At 41.8% G+C, this 26008-nt stretch overlaps 1 protein-coding gene across 2 annotated transcripts in view; it reads left to right on the forward strand.

Moving 5' to 3' along the window:
* ADAMTS2 (ADAM metallopeptidase with thrombospondin type 1 motif 2) overlaps nt 1-26008 on the forward strand; it is a 264054-nt gene that overhangs the window by 215985 nt on the left and 22061 nt on the right. For both annotated transcript variants that reach the window (XM_074960336.1, XM_074960335.1), the window contains exons 6-13: nt 704-860; nt 2244-2349; nt 3566-3709; nt 6019-6151; nt 9109-9222; nt 20657-20802; nt 21528-21703; nt 25431-25564. In XM_074960336.1, the coding sequence (XP_074816437.1) occupies nt 704-860; nt 2244-2349; nt 3566-3709; nt 6019-6151; nt 9109-9222; nt 20657-20802; nt 21528-21703; nt 25431-25564 (1110 nt within the window). The remainder of the gene's footprint in view (nt 1-703; nt 861-2243; nt 2350-3565; nt 3710-6018; nt 6152-9108; nt 9223-20656; nt 20803-21527; nt 21704-25430; nt 25565-26008) is intronic.

Genomic DNA, 26008 nt, shown 5'->3' on the forward strand with positions numbered 1-26008 from the left:
GAAGAAGATGTAGGCAGAATATCTGGACAAGTTACTGACGGTGAGATCTAGCAGCCTATGGAATAATCTGCCAAAAGACTTGATGGAAGCCACATTCCTTGACGTCTGGATGAAATCATAGGAAATGTATAATGAGGAACAATCATGCACTAGCAGGAAGATAACTGAATGAGAATGTTCCAGCTCTAGATTCTATGTACAGTAAACTATATTAGACACTTCAATATTTTAAATCCAGTGTGACTTGCTTACATACAGATAGATTAAATAGAGAGTAATACGTGTCTCATAAGTTTGTTACCAAGTTAACCGTGATCTTTTCTTGCAATACATTGTAGGCAACATAAATTATGTCAAAAATGCCATATCTAATGTGTGAATGGACATGATATTTCCATACATAGTTCATACAGTAAGTTTTCTTCTTGCAATATTTCCTTTAACGTGAATGGAGCTTTCATACAATGTTTGAACAAATGTCTGAGCATATTTTCAAAGGTAACAAGTTGAGAAGGTTGGCCAAAGTTAATTGGACTGAAATGCTCTGGTCTAACTAAAGATTTTGGGTTCAATATAGAGGTATCTGGGTGAAATTAAGGGTCTGTGATATGCAGGAGGTCAGACTAGATGATCTATAGTCTCTTCTGGCCTTATAATTTATGAAACGATGAAATAATCATCTTTTTCTTCTTTGAATATCCAGTCCATGAGCTTAATAGAGATTGGGAACCCTTCCCAGAGTTTGGAGAATGTGTGTCGCTGGGCCTATCTACAACAGAAGCCCGACACTGCACATGCAGAATATCATGACCATGCTATTTTTCTCACAAGGCAGGATTTTGGCCCATCTGGCATGCAAGGTAAGGTATATGCTGAGTGATCAAATGTCTTATAAATATTACAATTACTGATTGGGGTTTCTTCCCCCATTCAGAAAAAGCTAATTTAGCTTAGGAGCCACTAACATTTATCCTTAGTGTGAGTGTTTTGCCAAGTGCTATTTGTTTTCAGGTGACCTACGCGAGGAATACATTCGTTTCTCATTGTTCCATTGTTTTACCTCTCTGTTTTAATAGCATTATTTTGGGGCACATGTAGGGTGACCAGACAGCAAGTGTGAAAATGCAGGATGTGGAAGGGCGGATAATAGGTGTCTATATAAGACAAAGCCCCAAATATCAGGACTGTCCCTATAAAATCAGGGTATCTGGTCACCTTAGGAACATGTCTTTACTCTTATTCAAGCCAAAGAAATCTTATTGCTTTGATCCCTGTATGTTTATGCCTAGAGTTGAATCTCAAATAATGTTACATTCTTATGTAAAGACCAGTGTGTCTCAAGACTAAACAGCCTGCATTCCCTCAAGAAAAATGGTTACTCAATATTATTAGCGAACAAGGGGAAATACTCTAGCGGCATTATAACATAGTAGTGGCAATGTGATCTACTGGTTTGAACATGGAGCTAGGAACTAGAAATTTTTAATTTATAATCCCAGCTCTGCCATTGAGTCATTATGGGTACATCTACACTGGAATAAAAGATCTGCAGCGTGGCTGTAGCCACCCAGGTCAGCTGACTCGGACTTGTGGGGTTCAGGCGGTGCGGCTAAAAATCACCTTGTAGCCATTCGGGCTCTGGGACCCTCCCCCATCATTGGATCCCAGAGCTCGGGCTCCAGCCCAAGCCTGAATGTCTACATCCCACAGCCCGAGCCCCATAAGCTGGAGTCAGCTGACAAGGCCAGCCGTGAGCGTTTAATTGCTGTGTAGCCATACCCTACGTGGCCTTGGAGAAATCGTTCAGCCTTATTGTGCCGGTTTCCCCATCTGTACCAAATGGAGATAATAATGCTTGCTTACTGACATCACGGGGCTGTTATGAGGATTCAGTGTTTAGGGCCAAGATTGTCCACAGTATTGTTCAGGATAGAATTTGGCCCCTAATATTCATTCAGTGCTTAGAATAATGTAAAGCACTATGTGGCTGTTAAGAACTAATTTTAAACATGAATAGTGTAAAGTGGGTCTAGGAGGACACGTTAGTTTACGACATCTAGCAGCATGCTTCTCCGTTTCTGGAAGCCTGATGATGACACTTCTGTAAGTCTCACTTCTGTGCTGCTGCAAGACCACAAGTGCCACAGCAGTAGAGATTAGATGAAGGTGTTGTATAAAGAGTTCTCATAAACATTCTCTCACGCAGATTCACTTACTTCTTGAGTCATGCTTTCTCTTTTTAGGCTATGCTCCAGTTACTGGAATGTGTCATCCTGTACGAAGTTGCACCCTCAACCATGAAGATGGTTTTTCCTCTGCATTTGTGGTGGCCCATGAAACTGGGCATGTGTAAGTACTTTAAAAAGCTCTATCTTATTATGTCTTTGATGCTGGGGACTGTTTGTGGCATTGGGAAGGTGTGTCCTTGTGGTTAAGATACAAGACTAAAGAGTTAAGCTTAGATTCCATTCTTAGCTCTGACAAAGAAATCCTTTGTGACCTTGGACAAACCCATTAAACACTCTCTCTCAGTTTTTGCAGCTGTAAAATGGAGACATGCTTACCTACGTCACAGGCTCATTCTGAGGCTAAACTGATTAAGGCCTACAAAATGCATTCCGATCTCCTGGCAGAAGAGCAAAGTATTTATTGTTATGCAAAATAATTTCTTTGCTATAGCGGAAGACATGACTCTTGAAAGCAATTCTCAGTAAATATAGTCACGTCTTCTATGTGTGCATCATCTTCTATGTGTGCATCACCTTCTAGTAATACTGTATAACACCTCAAAGAGGGTACATTGTATGTTACAGCATAATAACATATGCCAAGAACTGAAGCTACATCCACTTCCTAATACGTTCATTTGAAGGATACAACTATTTTATTTGCTGGTGTAGTAAGAACCAATGTCCAGGCAGGGAGCTGGTAAATCTTTTGTTATTTTAGGATGACTCAGTTTCTTCAGGAATAAAGCATATTCATTTAGATGCCCTCATCTCCTCAGTGGAATCACAAATCCCAGAAGTCTTTTCACTGAACGGGGCTTTACTGTTCCTACATTAAGAACACTTGTCAGAGTCCGGTGAATCCTACAGTGCATATTAATTAAATAGGGACACGGAATTGATTCCTACATGGATTTGGTTTTCATATCACTAACTCTTGGCTTCAGCATTTCAGCAGCTAGGAACATCTGATTAGAATGGATGATACATCACTAAAGATGTCTTTAGCTTTTGAAATCACCTTTAGTCCGAACATACAGTTAGTTATCAGTGGTGTGTCTCCCGAAAGAAGACCCCATTCTCAGAACAATGTAGTAGAACCCCCTGACACAGGGCAAGGGGGGAGATTGGTTTTGTTTTGTGGGGTTTTTTTTTTTAATAAAGCAAAAAGGAATAAAAAGTTGCTGTCACTCGGGGTGAAAGTTTTAAAAGCTTCCTAAGTCACCTAGGAACCTAAGTCCCATTTACTTTCAGTGGGAATAAAGATCCTAAGCCACTTAGGTCTTTTGATTTTACCCTCGATGAAAATATGCTTGTTCTCCTATCTTCTGTTCTAGATTAGGCATGGAGCATGATGGCCAGGGCAACAGGTGTGGGGATGAGGTCCGAATGGGGAGCATCATGGCCCCCCTTGTCCAGGCTGCGTTCCATCGTTTCCACTGGTCTCGCTGTAGCCAACAAGAGCTGAACAGATATCTACAGTGAGTAACTTATGAAGCTGACTTTCTTTGGCTAGGAAGTTTTTAAAAGCCCCTCTGAGAGTCATATTTGAACTTTGTGCTTTTATTAGCTACTAAGACTGGGTTTTAAAAAACCCCGAACCCCATCCTGCTGGGAACAAGACACTTTTCCAGGAGATGCAAATAACAAAGGCTCAGATGGACTATTCATTTAAGTACAGCTATTAGTGTTATTGAAATTTGATAATATGTACACTGTCATCCTAGAATCTGCAAGCAAATATGATTACTGGTCTTGTTACCAACTTGCTTCCTCCCACCCTGCAGTTGATAGAAAACCTGTCTCATTAATCTGAGTAACACTCTTCGGTTGTAAGGGTAGCTGGAGAATTGGATGCAACTCTGGTTGGTAGAAGAACACATCAGCAGCATTTCCAAGTACTAAAGCTGTGCTGAGCCAGTTGCATTGTACTGTGATGCTTAAGGAGGAAAGCATGTGCCCTTCCATGTACGTGCAGGGCTCCCACTGTCTTCAGTGGCAGCCTCTCAAGAACACCAAAAGGAAGAATTTGGCCCTAAGGCTTTCTTTCTATGATTACTTTATCTCTAAATACCCTGTCATTACAAAGCCCAGTCCATTTCCCATGCTTTCTAACAGCCTCCTCTATGTTCCTTTCCTCTTTAAAGAGAAACCATCAATTTGAAACTTAGTTTCAAAAGGCCAATAAAAAAAGAACTTGGTCTGCTTCTGTGTCCTCCTGTCAATCGACGTGTTTTTAAAAATCACATTTTTCCTATTTTAAAAAAAAATCTTTTTTTCTCTCTGGTTGCTGTGTGAAAGACATACAAACAACAGGGGAAAACCTATTAACTGAATATACCGGGGAAACTCTGAAAATGCTTAGAAAAAAGTTGAAAAATACATGAAATAAACCAATTAAAAGAAACCACTCTTTATTTTCTCACTTCTTTTTAAGTTACGGTATATGAAGTGTTACTTTTGGCAACAATAAGTAAAAAATTATGAGGGGAAAGTGTGATTTTTTCAGTTAAGTCCCTTTAAGCTATTTGTGTTAAATAAAAGTAATCTGGTCTAGAGCTCTGATTTATTTTTTAACCACAGGATACAGTAAAATGCTTCTATGAATAAAAATATTGCACAGATAAGAGAGGAGTATGATGTCTTCTTCTAAAGTAGACCTAGACTCAAAATTCTGTCCTTTGTTCATTGAGATCATTAGAATGACCTGAATAATTGCCAGATATAGGACACTCCTAGTCTTCCTACAGAATCCACAAGGAATTTGATCCTAATTGGACTTTTGGTTACCATTTTTCACAGCCAAAGAACTACTCTTGTGAATATGATGAATAACATGAGAGGAAAATTATGGCCATAAAAACAGAGAAATTGGTTTGTTAAATGTAACTAATTTTGTGATGTCCCCAGATAATGCTAGATTACATGCGAACATAGCAGGGATACTGTCCACCATGTGACACTTGAGAAAGTAGCTTTGAAATTATGAAATTCACAGTTACACGATAGTCAACCATTACTGCTGGAAACAGTTTGGATCCTCTGTGCTCCAGGAGTCTTCCCCATGTATCTTTCAAGTTAGTTGTAGGCAATGTGTTTGCAGTGTTACAAGTGTTTAAGATACCAGGAGAATCTGTAATAGGAACACCCCCTCCCTCCCTCTCTCCACACCCACACACACACACGAAGGAAGGAAGGAAGCCCTGTCAGAATCCTGTAAAGAGAGGAAAGCTGTCAGAAGAAATATAAAGATGGAACAGCCCTACGGTTTAATAAAGCAAAGGCCAAAAAGTACATTTGCTTGTACGTGAACTTGCTTCTCCTGGTCTAGTGTATAGGAATTTATTATGGAGCTCAGCAATATTCATGGGTGGCAGTCCTGACTTTTGCTTCTAAAGCTTTACTTGAAAGACAGCCGGCAAGAAGAAATTCCACAAATGGAAAATTAATTAAATCTTTTCTTTTCTTCTCAGCCTCATTTGTAGAGGATTCTTTCTCGATTCTTTTCAAATAGGGACTCTGGGGAGTTACAGAAATATACCTGCAAGCTAAATGGAAATTCTAATGGAAAGACATAAGAAAAATAAAAGGTCGAATGCTGTCCCATGTTAAATGCAGATACAGCATGGTAAATACCATGTAAGCATAACTGAAATACTAACTGTTCTTTATGAACCAGTATCTGAGAAATTATACCCTGTATTTTGTTTGGAATGAAAATTTAAAGAAACCACAAACGCTATAAAAGTCTCACATTCCCGTCTATTACTGTAATTTTTGCCTATTGCAGTTCCTATGATTGTCTGCGTGATGATCCGTTTGAACATGATTGGCCTCCCCTTCCCCAGCTGCCAGGAATTCACTACTCCATGAATGAGCAGTGCCGTTTCGATTTTGGTTTGGGCTACATGATGTGCACAGCTGTAAGTACTTAGCTGAGTTCTGCTGTTCCTCATCTAGGCGTGTTGTAATTGTTCTTGAAATGGCCTTAATAAGGACATTATAGTTAGGGCTTCCGATTTTAGGTTTTAATGGATAAACACTGATAAAAACAGCCGGATGGGGGGAAAAAAAGAAGAAATCAGTGATTATCCAATAAACACGGGAAAAACACCAGAAATGGTTACTTGCATCTAAGGGCTTGTCTACAAAGAGTAGTACTGTGGACTATGGAGGTGTGATTTCTAAAGCGCACTAATATGTTGCATATTAATTGGTCCATGTAGACCCTACTTGTGCACACTATATGTTCTGCAGCACACTTTAACCTAGTGCTACATTAAAGTGCACAAGGGAACATTACAAAGAAATTATTCATTACAGTATATATTGCTGTCATGAGTAATGTAATATATGTGACAGATATTGCAACTACATGCAGTATCTTTGGAGAAACATTGGATTACGGTTATGAATGATTTATGTATCGCTGTAGATTATATGCAGTTCTGGCGGCGGGGACGGTTGTGTTTAGCTCCTCCAGGAACTAATAACAGTAGGGGGTGATTAAGGTGAATCACTCAGGTTGTAAACACCTCCGGAGAGCTACCATCCCTGAGGAGGCTTACGTATCCTGGTTCAAATTGGGTTTTCCAAATACCAATAGACAAAGGAGGGGCTTTTGGCATAACAAAGCTTCATTTAAAATGGCTCAGGGCCTTCTTTCTGATCCAGGACCTTCTCTCCAAGGGGAACCCCACCCTTGCAGAAGGGTTGGAAAGACTTTGGCCTGCTAGGGCCCCATAAGACTGATGAGTGACTCTTGGTGTGTTTAGTGTGTGTTTAAATCTGTTTATTGTTTTTATTACATTTTCTCTGTAATGTTTTTGCATTAAGAAAAAGGACACTTGCTTAGACAGAGCTGTGTGATAACTTGTAACTGCTGGCAATACGCTGGTCATAGCCCTTGGAGAGAAAGCACAGGTTCTAGCCTTTAGGCAAACTGGCTTGCTGGAGGTATCGCAGTGTAAGTCAGGGAGCTGTGCAGCCTAACTCCTGCCTCTCTCCTGCCCGCCCCGACCCCCGTTCAGAAGAAAGTGAGACAAGATTCCCTACCCATAGACACATGATGGCTGGAGGCCTGACACCTGATTGGGCATGCCTGGAGTAGACCATAGAAGTGGGAAATATAGGTGAAATTACCCTGAAGCTGTGACAATATATATTACTCATTACAGTATATACACAGAGAGAGCCCCCCAAACCTCTAACTTTTGGACATCTACATAAAACTCAAAAATTGCTACCAATAAACCTTGAAAGTGAAATTAATAAACCCTGAAAAACAGAAACCCTAATTATAGTGAAGCTGCCATGAAGGATATTGTGTCCAGCTAACTATAAACAAGGAATAATACACTAACTTTGATGTGATAAGGAAACTCCTTTTAATCTTGTTGGGTCTTTTATTTTTTTTAATCAGAGGTCAAGAAATTATTATGCTCTAATTTAATTAGCGGTTCCAGGCTTGAAACACAAAGCCTGCTATGTCATTTAGCCTGCCACGCACAGTGCTGGTGTCTGCTTACTTCTTTTTTTGCAAAACTCCCACCTAGGCTAGAGAGGAACAATAGTGGTTTTCATCACTTGCTTGTTTAATGTTTCAGGCTTACTGCTCACATAAGGCAAGATGAAAGGATCATGTATTGTTGTTCCTAATGTGGGCAAGGGGTGCGGAAGGCAAATAGGACAGCTTGCGTGCACATTCAGTGAAGCAGTGGTCTCCCTTATACCATGAACATAATATGCAAAGAGCATCTTTGAGGTCAGGCAGGATTAGTACAACTTCCTACTGGCTTGGCCTGAGGGAAGATGATCTTTTGAGACATATGGTAGAGCTTTGCCTCCCACTTCCATCTCCTAAAAGTGGGACTAAACTGTAAGCTATGCAAAGAGGAACTTCCAGGAGGTGTGGCAGTTGCTCACGCACAGTGAGAGTTCTGGTTCGAAACTCATCAACGATAACGTGTATGACAAACACAGCAACTCCCGACATTGAATGGGAGACTCTAAGCATCAGCTGTATTATGATGTCTGGACACAATCCCATTGATGCTACTCTGGGAGAAAGTCACTGGTATGTATTCTTTTGAATAGTACCTTCTTCAAATAACTGCTATTAACCTAGTGGCCAATCTGTGTTTGAGTAAAATGAGTGAATCTCTACTCTTTCAACTTCTGTATCAACTCTGTTCACTTTCCCACTAAGGTACCAGTCTCTCAGGAACCTGTGCAAATGAGTCCTTTTGTTTGCAGCACCAATTTAACATAGTGCTAAATCCAGCTTTGTGCTGCCCAAGTGTCTTTAGCAAGGAAGAGGGCTTGGGCAGACCATTCACATACACACAGCAGTAAAGCAGCTTATGTACCTAGCACTCACGAGAGCAGTAGACAAGGAAATCGTCTTGCCTTTGCCCACCACAACCCCAGCACAGTATATAGCCTGTTAGCTAAGGTGTCTGGTCAGGCCCTTTGCTGGCTAGCAAAGGGCTGTGAAGTCTTGGTCCATGACTCGGGCTCCTAGGCATTGCAGTTATACAGATAAATAATGTCTACTACCATCTACTGCATGCAGCTCATCACTTGGTGGCTAATTGCCCTTGTCCATTCTATCCTGTGGCATTAAGATGAACCCACTCTCACATTTCCAGCATCACTCCACTCAGGGCAGGATTTCACTACCAGAGTCAGTGATATTTCATGAAAACTCCACTCATATGTGACCTGGCCAAGGGCAATTATTAAGTGGTCCTTATTACTCCGTGATAACATCTTCCTCTTTTAAAGCTGGAAGAAAATAAACTGCAGAGAGTGTTTCTAATGGAATTCTGTGTCAGACATCTCCAGAAGCAACATATGCTCTGCTTTTTTTGTGTCGTAGTTCCGTACGTTTGATCCCTGCAAGCAGCTGTGGTGTAGCCATCCCGATAACCCTTACTTCTGCAAAACAAAGAAGGGACCGCCACTGGATGGGACTATGTGCGCACCTGGAAAGGTGAGACTATATATTGCATTTTTTTATGCTATTGGGCGTACATGTATGTGTTCGCGCATTTGGGGGATTTCATCAGGGAATCTAGGAAGAAGATGGCGTTGCTCTTTCTGGTTTGACCTTGTCTGAATTTGTGTGCAATCTGGTCCACTCATTTCAGAGGCAATACGAAAAAGGACAACAACAGTGGTAAGATTGGAGACTAAGACTTATGAAGAGAAAATGTTCATTAGTAGTCCTCAAACTATGGTTCACTGCAGAGCACCTAGAAAAGACTGTCAAAGTTGTGAATTGGGAGGATTCTGTGGATGTGATTCAAGTGCAGATGCCAGTGTCTTGTAAAGTTGTCTACAGAATAATGGATTTGGATAGTCATTGTTATATAGTATAAAAAAGAGAATGCACAAAGAGGGGCTTAGTATCTTAATACCTTTCAAGTCAGTAGCTCATAATATTTGGCGATTGCCGTTATTCATCTCTAAAAACTTTAACTCATTCATCCTCACATCACTCGAAAAAAAGTATTTTAATCTAACTGAATGGAGGGGGGAAACTGAGGAAGAGAGTTTAAGTGTTTAGCTCAAAGCTGTAGGGGAAATCAAGTTGAGAGTTTGCTTAGACCTAAGGCATTCCAGGGGCCCCAGTTTGGCCAAAAGCGTTGGCTTTTGAATTGCTAGTAAAAATCTAATTATCTAAGAGATGGGATAATCTGAGCTGTGAAGAAAAGTCGAGAGAGAAAATAAGGTTGCAACAACATGAGGTCTGGAGCTAGAGATTTGTGTTGATCTGTACTATGTAACATCTGTCTAGCGATCTAACCTATTTTCAGTACCAGTCTCTGTAGTATCTAAGCATCGATAGATCTGTACTTATTTGCAAATCATAGTGATATGGCCACAAGAGGGGTTATTCATTTGCAAACAATCTGTCATAAGGTGTGGTTGTGTTTACACCACTAGTGATGCTTATTGGCAGCCATGGCAACAGAAAGCAATAAGATTTCAGAGATTACAGTTGAACTAAGCCCACAGTAACGATAGTCAGGGCAGCCCAAATGTAAGTATAAGCATGGGGAAAGCACAGCAGGTGTGGGAATTCAGGCTGGATGCCATTCAAAGAGTCAGGTGCCTATGTCTACAGTAGCCCCATCTTTGTTTTCTCTGCTCAGTCTCTCTGCAGGATTCTTCAGTAGGCTTCAGCTCCCTCTTTTATGACAGTTCCACAGCTCCTATACCCCTACAGTGCATTACACAGCACCATCAGAAGACACACAAATTCAGCAGTGGCCATGACACATGAGAGAGGCTGCCTTAGCTTTTGAGTCTTTTGACAGCCGCTTCAAAGGAGGATGGGACTATGAGACCTATTCAAGGGCACCAAGATGACAGCAGCTAGTGACTATTATGAGGGTAGAAGCCAGGGCCCATTGTGAACGCTATGGGGGGAAATATTGGAGGCTTATTTAGTGGTTTGCAGGGAGCGAAGGGAAATATTAGGAGTTTTGGAAGTGGGGAGAGAAACTTACAGATGGCAAAGGTTTGGGCTAGTTCCTATTCTTTTGAAACTACACTTTATTCAGCCCTACCATATAGCAATTATCAGTTACCCTTTTACAGACGTAACTGTATGCTCATTAAGGGTCTGATCCCCAAACCCATTAACGTTAATGGAAACACTCCTCCTGACGTCCTTGGGCTTTGGAACAATCAGTCTATACAATGACCCTTTCGGGGCAGTGTTACTACTTGGAAAGGATTTTTCTAGAGGGTGTTAAAGGCGAGATACCGTTTCCCTGATGGACAGCATAATTTATACAACAAGTAAATCATGTTAGTAGCTGCTGCTGTGGTTTGAAACCTCTCTTTTTGGATAAAAATGTCTTGTGGTTCTGAATTCTTTCCCCCTGTACACTGTGGTCTGCTGGAACCCAATCTCTTTTCTTTTTCTCCTCCTCAGATGATTCCTATTATGTGACACCATATTGCTTGTGGGAAATGTATCAATAAAACTTGAAAAATAAAATCCCAAACCTAAGACAATATTTTAGTTAATTAGCCAGGACTTTATTTTTGGTTAAAAATATAAAATTAGCTATTTATGCAATTAATAAATCTAACAAATGCAGTATTGAACATAATCTATACTGGAAAATGGTTACTTGTTTAACTGTTATTACTGTATAGCACAAAATTTGAATGTCAAAATAATTGAATAAATATTATAAAAACATGAGTTTTATTCCAAATATGTTGGAGACAGGCTTTTGAATGGACAAAGCACTTCAGAACAAACTTTACTAATTGAACCTGCCTCGGTTGATGAGAAGGATGGAGGTCTCTTCTATTTCTCTATTCTATGACTGTAGTTAAGCACTTTTATGTTACCAGATTGGTAGTGAGCAGAGATAGAAAGAGAACTGGCAAAATGGAGCCATCCATAATAACTCGCAGGAGAAAGTTGAGTTTTGACTCCAATCAAAATTATACCCGTTGGTTATATTGAAGATAGTAATTATATTGTAGATAGAAAGTGAATTGTTTGTTGTTCTCTTAACAAACTGGCACCTTTTGGAACAGCTGGTACTACTTTATGCATTTGGGATGAAGTCCTGGCTTCACTGAAGACAATAGCAAAACTCCCATTTCACCATTGGTAGTTTACTTCATTAGACAATTAGTTAAGATAAGGGATAGCTGCCATTTTGTCACTTGCTAAGTGTTCAACATTCCTTTCTTGTGTCCTACCTTGAAGCACATCAGCCTTTAATAATTTGGAGCTTCATATAGAAGAAGGTTAAAAAACCCTAGAACTTCATCTTTTCTCCGACAATAAACACTACTTTGCTTGGTCTTCCATGTTTCACATGGGTGGACATAATACACGTGTCTAAGGTCTGTAACATGATTTTGTATTAAATATTTTTTATGAAACCAGAGAAAAATATAATTATTTTCCTTTTGCTAGCTCTCCCTTCCTCATGGCCCATCAGTTCATTTTAGTACTTCACACAAAAATTGGAAGAAACAAAGGACATTAACAAACTACAGTAGCCTTGCACTTGCAACGATATGGTTAAGGATCAGCCAATGTTTCCATCATAAACAAAGATCTTCAGAATTTTATGTACCTCAGCTGAGATGTTGCATACTGAGTTTCAGACCAGAGAAAAATTTTATAGCTAACTGTATAAATTGGCTATTTTTATAGTTCAGGGGAGATGCAAGAGTTTATGCATATTTTGAAGCTTTAGTGGATAATAGAATTATAAACATCTTATCCCTAAGGACACTGTTCCGGATTTTTTTGGTAAACATTTTGTATTCTTCCAAGAGATCCTTAGAAAATTATATAAAATTAAAAAATACGTTAACTAGTATTCAAAAGACTGAGCTGAAGTTTTCTTCACAATAGCATGAGTTTTAAAAGTGTCCTTAAATTTGAATTTGCTGGTTCTAAATTTGAACAATATATTTATCAGGAAAGTGATGATACTTGGTGGTTCTGAATACAGGCAAATCAGCTAAACTCCCTGCCATCTTTTCCTTGCCTCTTTGCCCTCTATTTTTTAGCCTCTTTTTTGATGCATGTACTGTCATCACCCACTTTGGACCATACCAAGATCTCTGTTCTATAACAGATTATGTTGTGAGGGTGTGATTGTACCATTCACACAGTACATAGAGATGAGAGTCAAGCCCTACCTTTGCAATTTCCTTTTATATGGAAATGGAAGGTCACACATTCCTTACTACCTGATCAGAGTCTGAGGAAGAGGAAAATAACTTGAAACTTTGTCCACATATTTTCTTTGGAATAATGTCAGGCAAAAAACGAAAAACCATCAATAATCAACTAAAGTTGTTGGTTCAAAAAGATCCATTTGTTTTCCATTTCTGAGATTTGCAGCTATCAGCATTAATTCCTAGTCCCCATTTTAAGATGGGCCAATCTAAACACTACTGGTGTGTCATGAAAACATTCTGGCTTTGCAGCGGCCGAAGGAACTGAATGCCAGAAATGGTTGTGATGTTGCTTTGGAGACTAACCAGACTTAAAGGACAAAGATTTTCACCAGGATGTTGCTTGCAGAGTACTGATAGCTGCTCTCTGAACTTTTCTAACCTCAGTCGATGTTACTGAACAGAATCTAATCTAGCCTGTTCTCTCCTTCACTGAAGGAACTGTCAGGGGACCAAGACTACCTACGATAGAGACAAGATAACTAGAATGTTTTCAGCAGATGTTGTACAGCAGCATAATAGTCTTTGTTCTGAATTCCCAGCCTATATCTTAGACACAGTTCTAAGATTAAGTAATGAAAGGAGGACAAACTGTTAAATTTTCTAATGTCTTACATATTTGTCTGATCCAGCAAGCTTTACCAAAACTCATCCATAGTTTCCAGCAGCAGTCTTTTGCCTGTCAGTTTATCTTCACATGCTTCCATTTGAAGTCCAATATACTTTTTGGAATTATTGGAAATAATTACTCTAAAGAGTTAGATTTTGCCACTTCCCGCACTTTCAAATGGATTTCCATTGGGCAAATGGAGAAATGTAACCCATTGTATTTTGTTCATTTGCAACAGGCTGACAATTCACTCTTTTTAGCGATGAAATGACAAAATATTTTCCTGGCTTCCTCCTTCCCAGGCGGAAAAGGAAATATTACTGTGAAAAACCCTGCCTTTTGTCATGCAAAGTATTATTTTTTGTTACATATATTGTTTTGCATTGCAGCAAAATCTAATTTTTAACAGCACTGAGGGAGGTCTGAGCAAGGAGGAATTGCAGGATCTGGCCCTATACTGCTTTTTAAAAAACTTTGATCTTGCAAGGATTTACGTATGCACCTAATACTGTGCAATCTGAGCAGTCCCATTAACTTTCATGAGACTACTCCCATGTGTAAAGTGAAGCATGTGCACAAATATATTGCATAAATTGCATTGTAAGATCTGCAGATAAGGAGCAACTATAAAAAGCTTAGATCTTCTTAATGCCTGTTGACCTAAAAAAGCATATGCTTTCCAGCTGATGATTTATTTACTTGTATCTGAGTCTCTTAGCCCCGCTGTTAGCCTCAGGCTTCTCCAACTGCATGAAATCATTGTAAATCTATTGGCAGGGTTTTTAAACTAGTATTTTTTGGTTGAGACATTTGCTTTGGCTTAGGCAAGCTAGCCCTTTCCCATGAGAAAGAAACAAGAAATAAGAGCATTCATGCAAGGAGAGTGCATGCTACAATCCATCTGCTTTCTACAGAGAGTAGTGCGAAGGCTTATGCCACCTGGCACTCTTTTATTTTGTTGTTAGAGAGGTAAGAACTCTCCTATCTTTCAGTGCCAATGAAGTTGACATTATTCTTGAATTTTGACACACAAACCAAAGATCAAGGTACACAGTTGACCTAGCAGCTATTTTCCTCTCTTGCACCATTTTAACAAGAAGATGATCCAAGCTGACCCTTTCTTTTTCCCTCCTTCATAAAAGCAAGGAATTTATTAAATATTGAAATTAAAAGATATTGTAAAAAAATTGACCAAGAAAAAAGTATTTTGACAAGGCTAATATGCACTTGAGGCAGTCCAGATAGTTTCCCAGTGAGAAAACAGACCTCCACTTCTCTAGGAGACAGTCGGATAAGTTAGTCACCACAGGCAGAGAGAATACTTGACTCGCCACTCAAAGAAACTTTTATTGGCTTGCAGAGCCCATTGTTATGGGACAGCCTTCACTTTATCCCTCACAACTAAATATGCTTCAACAGATGGAACAGGTTGGCCCAGACCTGCAATGCTCTGCCATGATGGGGAAGTCTAAATAAATCTCTCCATGGTAGAATCTCAGCACAGCATGGAGGAGGTTGAGAAGCAGAAACCCTAACATACAGACAGACTTTGGGACTATCTTACAAATGTTTGGGCTGAAAAACAGGGATATGCCCTAAATAGAGCAAGCAATTCCTGTCTCTTATGACCGGATCGGACACAGAAAGAAGGTTTACCAGCCCATTCTTTCAGATTAATTTGGAAATGCCAGTGTCTCTTAGAACGGAGGTTCTCACCCTTTTTTTCTTTCTGAGGCCCCCAACATGCTATGAAAACACCACAGCCCACCTGTGCCACAACAGCTGTTTTTCTGCATCTAAAAGCCAAGGCTGGCATTATGGGAAAGCAAGCAGGGCAATTGCCTGGGGCCCCATGTCACAGGGACCCCCGCGAAGCTAAGCTGCTCGGGATTTGACTTCCGCCCCGGGTGGTGGGGTGAGGGCAGTGTGGGCTTTCTCCCCTGGGCCCCAATAAGTCTAACGCCATCCCTGTTTGTTGGACCTCCTGAAAGCTGCTTGTGGACCCCCAGGGGGCCGCGGACCCCTGGTTGAGAACTGCTGCCTCAGCAACACAGTGGCTCCTTCTTGGCATGTACACTTTTTGATTCAAAGAACAGCTGAAATCAGCTGTGGAACCTTTTACTGTACTAGATTTAAACTTCCTCTCCTGGAAATTGCACTTGTTTTTGACTATCCCTTCTGCCAGAAAAAGCGGCGAGACTACAAGCAGAGTTGTCTCCTCTTCCACTCAGAAAACAGTTTACATTTACCCTCCCTTTTTTTCCTCTTACCAAAAAACTGTTTGTGCTTTAATGTCAGTTGCATAATTAAAATGAAAACCTCTGTTTTTGCTAGGAATAGAGGTTCCAATTGGCGCTTTTCCAGCTGACTAAGAAGTTAAATGGGTTAATGGTGGGAAGCAAAGAATCCAGGTTCCTTCATTACACTGGAGATCAAGCTATTTATATTTGACATCCTCACGCTCCTTCCCCTTGCAAATGTAATACTGTGCTGGATTCTGTTACAGATCTTGTTCTCCTGTGCAAGCTCCCCCTGCAAACTTTTCTACTTTCAACCCAAAACAAGAATTGGCAGAGCTGGAGATGACTCATTTTGCATGTTTCTTGATGGCTAAACTTCAGCTTCCATGTTTACCATGTGAAGACTGGCAATCAACATAGGACTAACTGCTCCAGTGAAAATTGAGACAGCTGCTTTCCCTTGAGCAACAATGCCAACAGTGCTTCACTTCTATTAACTCACCATTTTGTGAGCCCTGTCGGTACTTTAGATGGGTGATTTTCATAGTGGTTGCATCCTACCCCCTTTCTCCTGCTTCTGGCTGAAAAAAACAGGGAAAAGTTTAAACCATGGCATCACTTTTTGGGGGAGTGCTGCATCACTTTCCCCTCCCCTCTCCTCTGCCCCCGGAGTTCAAGCACTAGATCATTTCATAGTAAACTGTAAATATGTAGCTGATCTCATACAGGCTGAGAGAGTCGGAGAATAATGTGTAAATTCACACCTGATGGTTCAAAGCTTTGATGATGAGAGAAGGATTTTTAGATAATTGCAGACCAGGAAATATTGAATATCATCTTCTCTCAAACAAGGTTGAAATGTGGACTGACAGCCTGATGCATGCTTCCACGCAGGCCCCAGCCACCCTTCAACTGTTGTTCAGACTAAGCCACCCTTCCAGACTGGCGTCACTAGGGAATCTGAGAAGGGTGCAGCACTGAACTTTCAAATTCTTGTGAAGCATGAGAGAATTAGCATTCATGACATGAGGCCAGAGAAAATTCACCATAAATGGATTGTGTGGGTAACCCACCTCCTTCATAAAGCTTTTCAGCAATAATGTGTACATGCTACTCTTTGTTTCTTAAATTTATTGCCGTCTGTATTCATGTCTTTAGATGAGAGCCCTCCGGAGCAGAGATTTGGTTTTTGTTAGGTAGAGTTTACCTGTGTTTAGAGCCCAATATACATATAGTCCAGTGCCCCAGTTTTGCTTTGACATAAGGCATCTGGCATAGAGGACCAAATACTGATGCCACTGAGTAGTTGAGATCTCAATGATACTGTCCAGTTATTACTTGGTGTTAGTAAGGGTGTTGGAATCTGGCCCTTACTGACTCTCATGCTCCTCTGGAATGAATGTGATCCCTTAATTATGTTTTGATGTAGAGTATTTTACAGTCATGATAGAGAATCAACATCTTAAACCCTGTTTCTCCTCTATTTTTGTGAGCTGTCGTCTAACCAAATTACTGACACAATAAATCATCTGAATAGCGATTCAAAGTCACTAAACAATTCAGCAAATCAGTAAAATACATCATATCACAATTTTACTAATTATTCCCCTTTTTATTTACTTTATTGATGACTGTCCATCACTTCTAAGAATTAGTCTTCCTGAGCACTAATCACTCTACGCTTTAAGGAAGCTTTTGTGTTCTAAATCTTCTCTTTTTGTTTTTGCTGGCAGCATGCATTTGGCCATATGCTCTGCTTATACTGGATGCCAAATTCTTGGATTCTCAGGCTTGTTAAGCTGTGTAAAATGTTGTTGTTGATTTGAATGAGAAGAAAAGTAAGTGAATGATTACACTTGTTGTTATGGCCATCTGTGTGTGAGAACCAGGCCTCTCACTTGACAGGAACTGTTAAAACAGACAAACTGTGTAAAATAATTAAAATATTAAAATATCTTCTGGCACCCACATTTCATCAGTGTGACTTTTATAGGAATGATGAAAAGTAAGGGACAAATTCTACTGTCCTTAACTGAGGAAAAACTCCGATTAACTTCAGTGGGAATCTTCCTTAAGGACTGGAGAATTTGGCCCTGAGGTATTAGGGGGGTCTCGTTGAAGAGGGAAGGGGAGAAAGTTGAAAAGATAGAAACTTATTAGTGTTTAGCAAAGGGGCAGCTTTCAAACTCTTTAGGACCACTATACTCTTGGATTTGAAATTGAATCAGAAACCATAGAGCAGTGGAGACAGTGAGGCATGGATTAAGCTAGTAGAGCAGAGGTGGGCAAACTCAGCCCGCGGGCCCGTCCTGCCTGGCCCCTGAGCTCCCTCCCCCGCTGTCCCCCCTTTCCTGCAGCGCGTCTTGTGCCTGCCCACCTCCCAGGCTTTCCAACAAGCCTGTCCTGCCGCTCTGAGCAGCCTGGTAAGGGAGCAGGGGTAGTGGGGGACATGAGGTTCCGGGGGGCAGACACAGGACAGGGGGTGGTCAGATGGGGCGGAGGTTTGGGGAGAGGGGCTGTCAGGAGACAGGGAGCAGGGGGGGTTGGATGGGGGTGGGGTCCTGGGTGGTCCCAATGGGGGGGGACAGGGAGCAGGGGGGGTTGGATAGGGGGTGGGGTCCGGGGGGGGCAGTTAGGGACGGGGGTCCCAGGAGGGGATGGTCAGGGGACAAGAAGTAGGGGGCTGGATGGGTCAGGGGTCCTGGGGGGCCTGTCAGGGGGCAGGGGTGTGGATAGGGGTTGGGGCGGTCAGGGGACAAGGAGCAGGGGGGCTTAGATAGATGGTGGGGTCCCGGGGTGCGGTTAGGGGCAGGGGACCCCGGGAGGGGGTAGTCAGGGGTCAAAGACCAGAGGGGTTGGATGGGTCAGGGGTTCTGAGGGAGGCAGTCGGGGGGCGGGAAGTGGGAGGGGGTGGATAGGGGGCAGGGGCCAGGCTGTTTGGGGAGGCACAGCCTTCCGTACCCAGTCCTCCATACCGTTTCACAACCCCGATGTGGCCCTCGGGCCAAAAAGTTTGCCCACCCCTGTAGTAGAGTAAAGACACATGTACCTGGAGTACTGTACTCCACAAGTTCTCAACTGGCCCAGGCCATGCCTCCTGTCTAAACTGCTATTTTTTAGCAGTGTAGTGTCCTGCTGCCTTCCTACTGCTGGAGCCTTTCCTGTCCACAGGAAAAGACTCCAACAGCGGGGGAACAGCTGGAAAGGCTGCTGGAGCCCTTTGCCACCGCAGGGAAAGTCTCCGGCAGTGGGGAAAGGCTCCGATGGCACGTGAGCAGCCTTTCCCTTACTGTCTCCCCTCCTCTTCCTTGCTGCAGTGAAAGGCTCTGGCAATGAGGAGTAACTAAAGCTGCCTTTCCTCTGCCGGAGCCTTTCACTGACGTGTAGCTACACACTGTCATGTGGACATGGTGTGCTTTTCTCTGTGGCTTGTATTTAGCTGCATGTAAGCTACACACCACCAAAAATGGTGTATAGTGTAGACATAGCCATAGAGATGGAGAAAACCTTTTAGGTCAGACATTACTTACTCTAAGGTATGAGTATTGAGAATTGTTCTCCTCTGTGTTTCTCCTTGTGTTTTGTCGAGTTTGGTTTTGAACTTCTGCATGGATGGGGCTTTCACCACTTCCTTTGGAAGAGTGTTTTGTGGTTTAATGACCTCACCGTGAAAAACTTTCCATGATTTTAAGTGTGGTCTAAAAGAATGTGCACAGGCTGGGGAGTAAGGTGGTCCAGAGTTCTAATCCTGGCTCTGCCATTGATTCACAGTGTGTTTTTAGGTGAGTCATTTCACTCTCTTTTCCCACCTGTAATTTGGGGTAATAATACCTACCTACCTTGTAGGATTGTTGTCAGGATTAATTAGTTAATGTCTTGTACAGTGCATTGAACATATAATATGCTAAGTATTGTTCATTTAATGCCATTTCTCTTCTAGTATGTCTACACTTCAAGCTGGCTGTGCGATTCCCAGTTTGAGGAGACATACCCACACTCGCTCTGATCAAGCTAATGTTCTAAAAATAGAGTGTAGGCACAGCAACATGAGCAATGGGAGGGGCATCAGCCCCGGATATGTGTCCAAGGTCTCGGACGGGATCATACTTGGGGCAGCTATCCCCTCCTGATGCTTCCACTGCCATGCTATGCTCTATTTTTACAGTGCAAGCTCGATCAGAGAGAGCATGGATGTGTCTCCTGGACTTGGTAATCACACCCCTTGCTCGAAGGGTAGACATACTCTGACAGTAGTTGTGCGCCTTAAAGCTTTCAACACAGTGGGTGGGTGAACGCTTTCCCTCCTCTACACAGTATTTTATGTGCTGTAATGAAACTGTATGTTGTAGAAAGAATCCTCATCATTGCTAGATATACTGAGTGCATGTGGTATAAGAGACAGCACTTGATATCTGTGGTTCCAAAAGCTTAAGTCTCTACCACTTGTACTAAATGAGTCTGTTAGTTGTTATAAAGTTATGGTTGCAGCCACAAGGTGGAGTCATAAAACTCTGGAGGAGGTTTGACATTCCAGGCAATAGAGAGCAGTAGTACACACTTAGGTCCTGATCCTGCAATAACTTATGCACATGCTTAACTCGATGTGCTTAAGTAGAGTTAAATGTGGGTGTGTTTGCAGGATTGGGACCGTAGGCACATCAGGAGAGGTGGACTCATTCTTATCTTCTGGAGAAGTGAAGAAATTCATAACCCATGCCTGTAAATGAAACCTGGGTATTAAGTTCAGATTTCATTGACCATAATGATACGCAGTACTCAGACTGTGTGTTCAAATGTATCAAGATGACAGCCACACAGTATTTAACCTTTTCAATGTTCTCTTTTAGCACTGCTTTAAAGGTCACTGCATCTGGTTAACTCCAGATATCTTGAAACAGGACGGAAATTGGGGAGCATGGAGTAAGTTTGGCTCCTGTTCTCGAACGTGCGGTACAGGGGTAAAATACAGGACACGGCAATGTGACAATCCACAGTAAGTTCAACATACCCCAGTTTTTTTTCTTATATGAAGTGAATGATTGTGGAGGAATTCCTGTTAATTTATTGATAAAGTAATGCACCAAGGAATATTGCATACTGGAGGTTAAAAACAGGGTATGTCTACACTTACGGAGGCGTGTAGAGTACAGACACTGTATGCACAGCTAGCATGGGTATAAAAAGCAGTATAGATGGTGAGGCACAGCTTAGGGGAGTAGAGAAGAGAGGCTGAACCCCCAGGATGTTCTCTTGAAACGCCCTAGCAGTGCCTCCCCTGTCTACAGTGCTATTTGTAGTGAAAGGCTCCAGCAGTGGGGAAAGGCTCTGGCAGTGGGGAGCTGCCAGAGTTTTTCTTTGCTGCCTCCCTGCTGCCAGAACCTTTCACTGTGGTGTGTAGTTACACTGTGGTGTGTACTGCACGCCACCATAAGTGTAGACATAGCCTGAGAGTTCAAACTCCTGGATTATGTGCTGCCAAAATTTCTACTGACCCACTTTTTACCCAAGGGTAGATCATTTATCTTCTATGTACCTCAGTGTACCTATCTATGAAGCTAGTTATAACAGTACAATACGTTACAGGGGTCTTGAAAGCATTATTGTATCATCAACATCAATGAAAGTTGAAACAGTCCCTAAGGGATTTGTAAAAACAAAAAACCCTTGCTTCATTCCTTAACGCTATAGTTAACCATTATTTTTCTTTTCTATTCACAGCCCAGCTAATGGAGGCCGTACATGCATAGGGCCAACCTATGAGTTCCAGCTTTGCAACACTCAAGATTGTCCCAAGGAGTTTGATGATTTCAGAGAGGAGCAGTGTAGACAATGGGATCCTTACTTTGAATATCAGAATATGAAACACCACTGGCTCCCATATGAGCATCTCGATGGTTAGTAATTCCCCATCTTGTTCTAATGTTGTCGTAGCAAATTTAGTCCCAGTCTGACCGCTCTGGGGGCAGAAATTCATTGTCTACCAATGAGGTGCCACATGGTCATTAGCACTGCAGGCTTCCCCAGGTCCCCTTACCAATGTGCATCAACCTGGTGCAGGAGAGAGCCCCTCTTGGGGTGAACAGACAGTTCTGCTTTCCATGCTGGCTCAATCCTTGGCTCTTCTGCTTGTGCTGTCAGCAAAGTTGCAGACCGTTGATACAGATGCAGGAACGGGTTGTGCATGTTAGTTTGTAACCTTAATGTATTGAAAACATGATGAGGGAGATAAAAAAACAAATTTCAGACTTTACGATAGTCAATAGGAGCTGCTGTGCATCTTTAAAATCAGAACATTTAGTTCAATTCCTTAGTACGGATTAAGAGTCCTAACAGGCAGCCAAGTTTTAAAATTTTGGCCACAGTAAAGAATGGATAATAGGGAACCCAGGTGCCAGAGCATCCATTTTTTGCCAGAGTTGGCCACATCAGATCCCAATAGAGGAAAGGCTCTTCTTAAGGTCAATCGTAATGTATTAAACTTGAGAGTTGATGGGAACCAGGAGTTGATGGCAAAATACCCATGTAGTTCATTTGTCTGGGAATTGCTCCCCAAAACAATGTTCACTATTGCTTTACTTGTTTCTTCAGTTCTTGTGGAAGCTAGGATTTGAAGAGGAGCAGATGCAGATAGCTTCATGGCTTCATTTCAAGATGTACATTTTCTTCCACAGAGAGGGGGAGAACAGTGTGGCCCACAGACCTGTGTGTATGAAATATTCTTCTACAGCCTGACCCAAAGCCCACTGAAGCTAATGGGATTCTTTTCATTGACTTCAGTGGGCTTTAGATCAGACAACTACCTGGTCTGCTCTGTTTTTATATCAGTATATCTGGTTTAGTTAGGGGTATGATATTTTACTGAAATAATTATACCATCTTATTCCCCTTCCTGGGCAGAAATAAGGCTACAGGTGCCAGTATAGCTGCATCCACATGTGGGGGGCTGTGCCATTTAACTATATACCAGTATAGTTAAAGGGATACAACTTTGGTGTGTAGACAAGCCTCAAGTTCATAAAAGTATGGTATAAAGTGCAGTTCTAACATATTCAGGGCCACACATTACCCTCTTATGAAGATAAGTGCACATAAATTGAATATTTTAGTGGATATACAGTATTCATAGTCTGGGAGCAACATACATTTTTATCTTACCCTGTCTTTTCTCTAGAGAGTCACTTTGGCAGATCTGCCTGAAGTTAGGGTCTCCGTCTCCCTTCATTTGACTAGTGGTTGTCTTCCTTGTGTTAATCCCATCAAATGGGGACAGCTCTATGAGTCCTCTCCCTCTAAAATGGTCTGTTCAATGCCATATCCTCTATCACATCACATGCTAACAAATCTTCCTTTATGACATCCCACCACTTTTTCTTGGGTTGGCCTCTCCGTCGTTTTTCCTTCGGTCTTGCTCTGTTGGACTCTCTTACCCACATAGTTGTCAGGACTGCTCTTTACATGACCAAACCATCTGAGCTTGCACTCACTCACTTTTTCACTTATGGGTGTTACTTTGAACATGCCTCTAACATACTCATTCTTCACATGGTCTGTCTTGCTTACACCACTCATCCATTTGCATTTCTGTGGAACAGATCGTTTGCTCGTGGTTCTTCTTTGTTGCCCAACACTCAGTACTGTACATTAAAACTGGACGGGCCACCATTTTATAGACTTTCCCTTTTAATTTTACTGGTATCTTCCTGTCACACACAACACCACTCATCTCTCTCCATCTGAGCCTGGCATTTATTATTGTAGCTCTAATTTCCTCCTCAATTTCCACATTTTCCCAGATTCTGAAGCCCAGATACTTGAAAGTTTGTGTTTTCGGCATTGTCTGCCCATCTAGTGTCAAGGATAATACTTCCATGTTCGCATTATTGAAACTGCATACTGTTTTTCCTCTCCTTATTTTGAGCCCGTCTCTCCAACACATTTCTCCTTTTATCAAGATCCTCTTTTAGACTGTCCTTCTCCTCACTGCATAGAATCATAGCATCTGCAAACAGCAGGCCACCAAGCTGCTGCTTCGGTATGTTCCTTATAAGGGTATCCAGGACAAGAATAAAGAAGAAAGGGCTTTTAGCTAGCTGTACCCATTATTATCAACTGAACCTCAGAAGGCTTAGAAATTTGGTGTTTTGTCTGTACTGCATGTACATACACATACATTTGGGCTAACTTGTCCCTGTTGGCCTGTGCGCCCACATGATGGCATACAGTGGATTAAGTGCCCACCCTATGTGAGTAGTCAATGGGCAAAGCAAGGGATGTGTGTGAAAATGGGATACAAAGAAGCCATGTTTGAGGACCTAGATTTATTCAGTCCTTAACCAGTCATTTCAGCTCTGTTGCATGTTTTCAGCTCACTCAGAACAGAGTAAAAGAAAGAAATGCAATGGTTTGGCTGTTTGCACACATACTTGTAGTAAAATGACTTTATTCATGGTCTGTCAGAGTGCCTGTCTTGTTTGATGACTTAAGCTATCATAGATCCAAGCACTGCAGTAGTAGAGAAGTATGTTTTTGTTTAGGAGTAAACAGTGTGGTCCAATACTCTCCTAACAGTCTTTGGAAGCCAATGTCACATACAGTGTTGAACTGTCACTATTCAAGGGCAAAATCCTATCTGCTTTTTCAGTTTTATATACAGTGAGGGTGAGCACTGAGGCAGAATTCCACCCCTTAGGTAGTGGAGCTCTGAATTGCCCAAACACAGGCCAGATTGCACTGTACAGAATGCTGCCCCCTAAGAAGTAAAATGGCCTATTTGGATATGTCTACACTGCATTGTTAACCCAGCTCTGTGGGACCCGACCTTGTGGACTCAGTGTTTCCAACTACGGCTTGAGCATCCACACTGCAATTTAAACTGTGGCTTATGATTGCCGGACCTGGGTCCCAGAACCATGCTAATGTATCTGTACTGCACTACACAGACCTCCTGTCTTGCGTCTGCAGCTTGAGCGCTGTCCACTCTGCAAAATGACAGGCCTTGGACCTGAGTCTCAGGGGGGCTTGGGCTCTGATGCCCCCTCCCACCAGCAGACTCCTATGAGCCAGGTTCTGAGTGCTTGCTGTCCCAAGTCAGACTGATTTGTGTGTAGACAGAAGGTGGACCTGGGCTCAAACCTGAGTTCAGAGCCCGGGCTCAATGTACAGTGTAAACGCAACTAAGTCACTAAGGGTATGTCTACACTGGAAAAAAAAAAGGTCACGGCATTGAGTCTCAGAGCCTGTATCAGCTGCCTTAGGCTTGCGGGGCTTGAGCTACAGGGCTAAAAATAGCAGTAGAGACGTTCCCAGTCAGGCTGGAGCTCAGGCTGTTTACCTGGGCTCTGAGACTCGCAGCTGTGGCTCTTTTTTTGCAGTCAACAAACCCTAAGATACAGTCCCAAGAACAATCCATTGGTTCTTTTTTATCCACCAGTTTCCAACTGAGCCTTCGTAGAATAATGATAATAACAATTGAGCATTTATTGGATGCGGACAGTGTGCTTGGCGCTGTATGAATGATGATGCAGGCTGATAGCTAATACTGCTGCCATTCAAACTGACATTCGTAGCTTGAGCAAATGAGCGGTTCAAGCTTAACAAAATATGGGGCATTTCGTCTTCTAGCTAAAGAAAGGTGCCACCTATACTGTGAATCCAAGGAGACTGGTGACGTAGTTTATATGAAACGAATGGTACACGATGGAACCCGCTGCTCATATAAAGATTTTTATAGCATCTGTGTGCGAGGGGATTGTTTGGTAAGTAGCATCACTCCTGATGCTTCACTTTTAACATTTTTCAGGACTAGCTGATGCAAAAACTGTCACAATATTGTGTGTGATATTTGCAGTTGCCATCACTTCGCATAGGAATAGATTCCAGCAGCATCTACCTATACGGGTAGTAGTATGTGCAGTGTTTTTAAGATGAACCGTGACAGTTAGCTTTCAGTGAAGCTTTTCCTACATTAGGCTTGATGACGATGGAATGTATAATGAAATATGAACATACAGCAACTTTTGAAGAAAGTAATGTTCAAAGGTAGCCGATGTGTATGCTGTATCTATTTGATCTGGCTATAATCACCAACAATTTGTATAAATCGGGATCTGCTATAATTCATCAGTATTTTAAATTACAGTTTGCAATGGAATTATAGCCCTATTCAACAATGCATTTCTGCGGGTGTTTATCTTTAAGCA

Source organism: Natator depressus, chromosome 8, assembly GCF_965152275.1.
Source record: "Natator depressus isolate rNatDep1 chromosome 8, rNatDep2.hap1, whole genome shotgun sequence".
Classification (NCBI taxonomy): Eukaryota; Metazoa; Chordata; order Testudines; family Cheloniidae; genus Natator; species Natator depressus.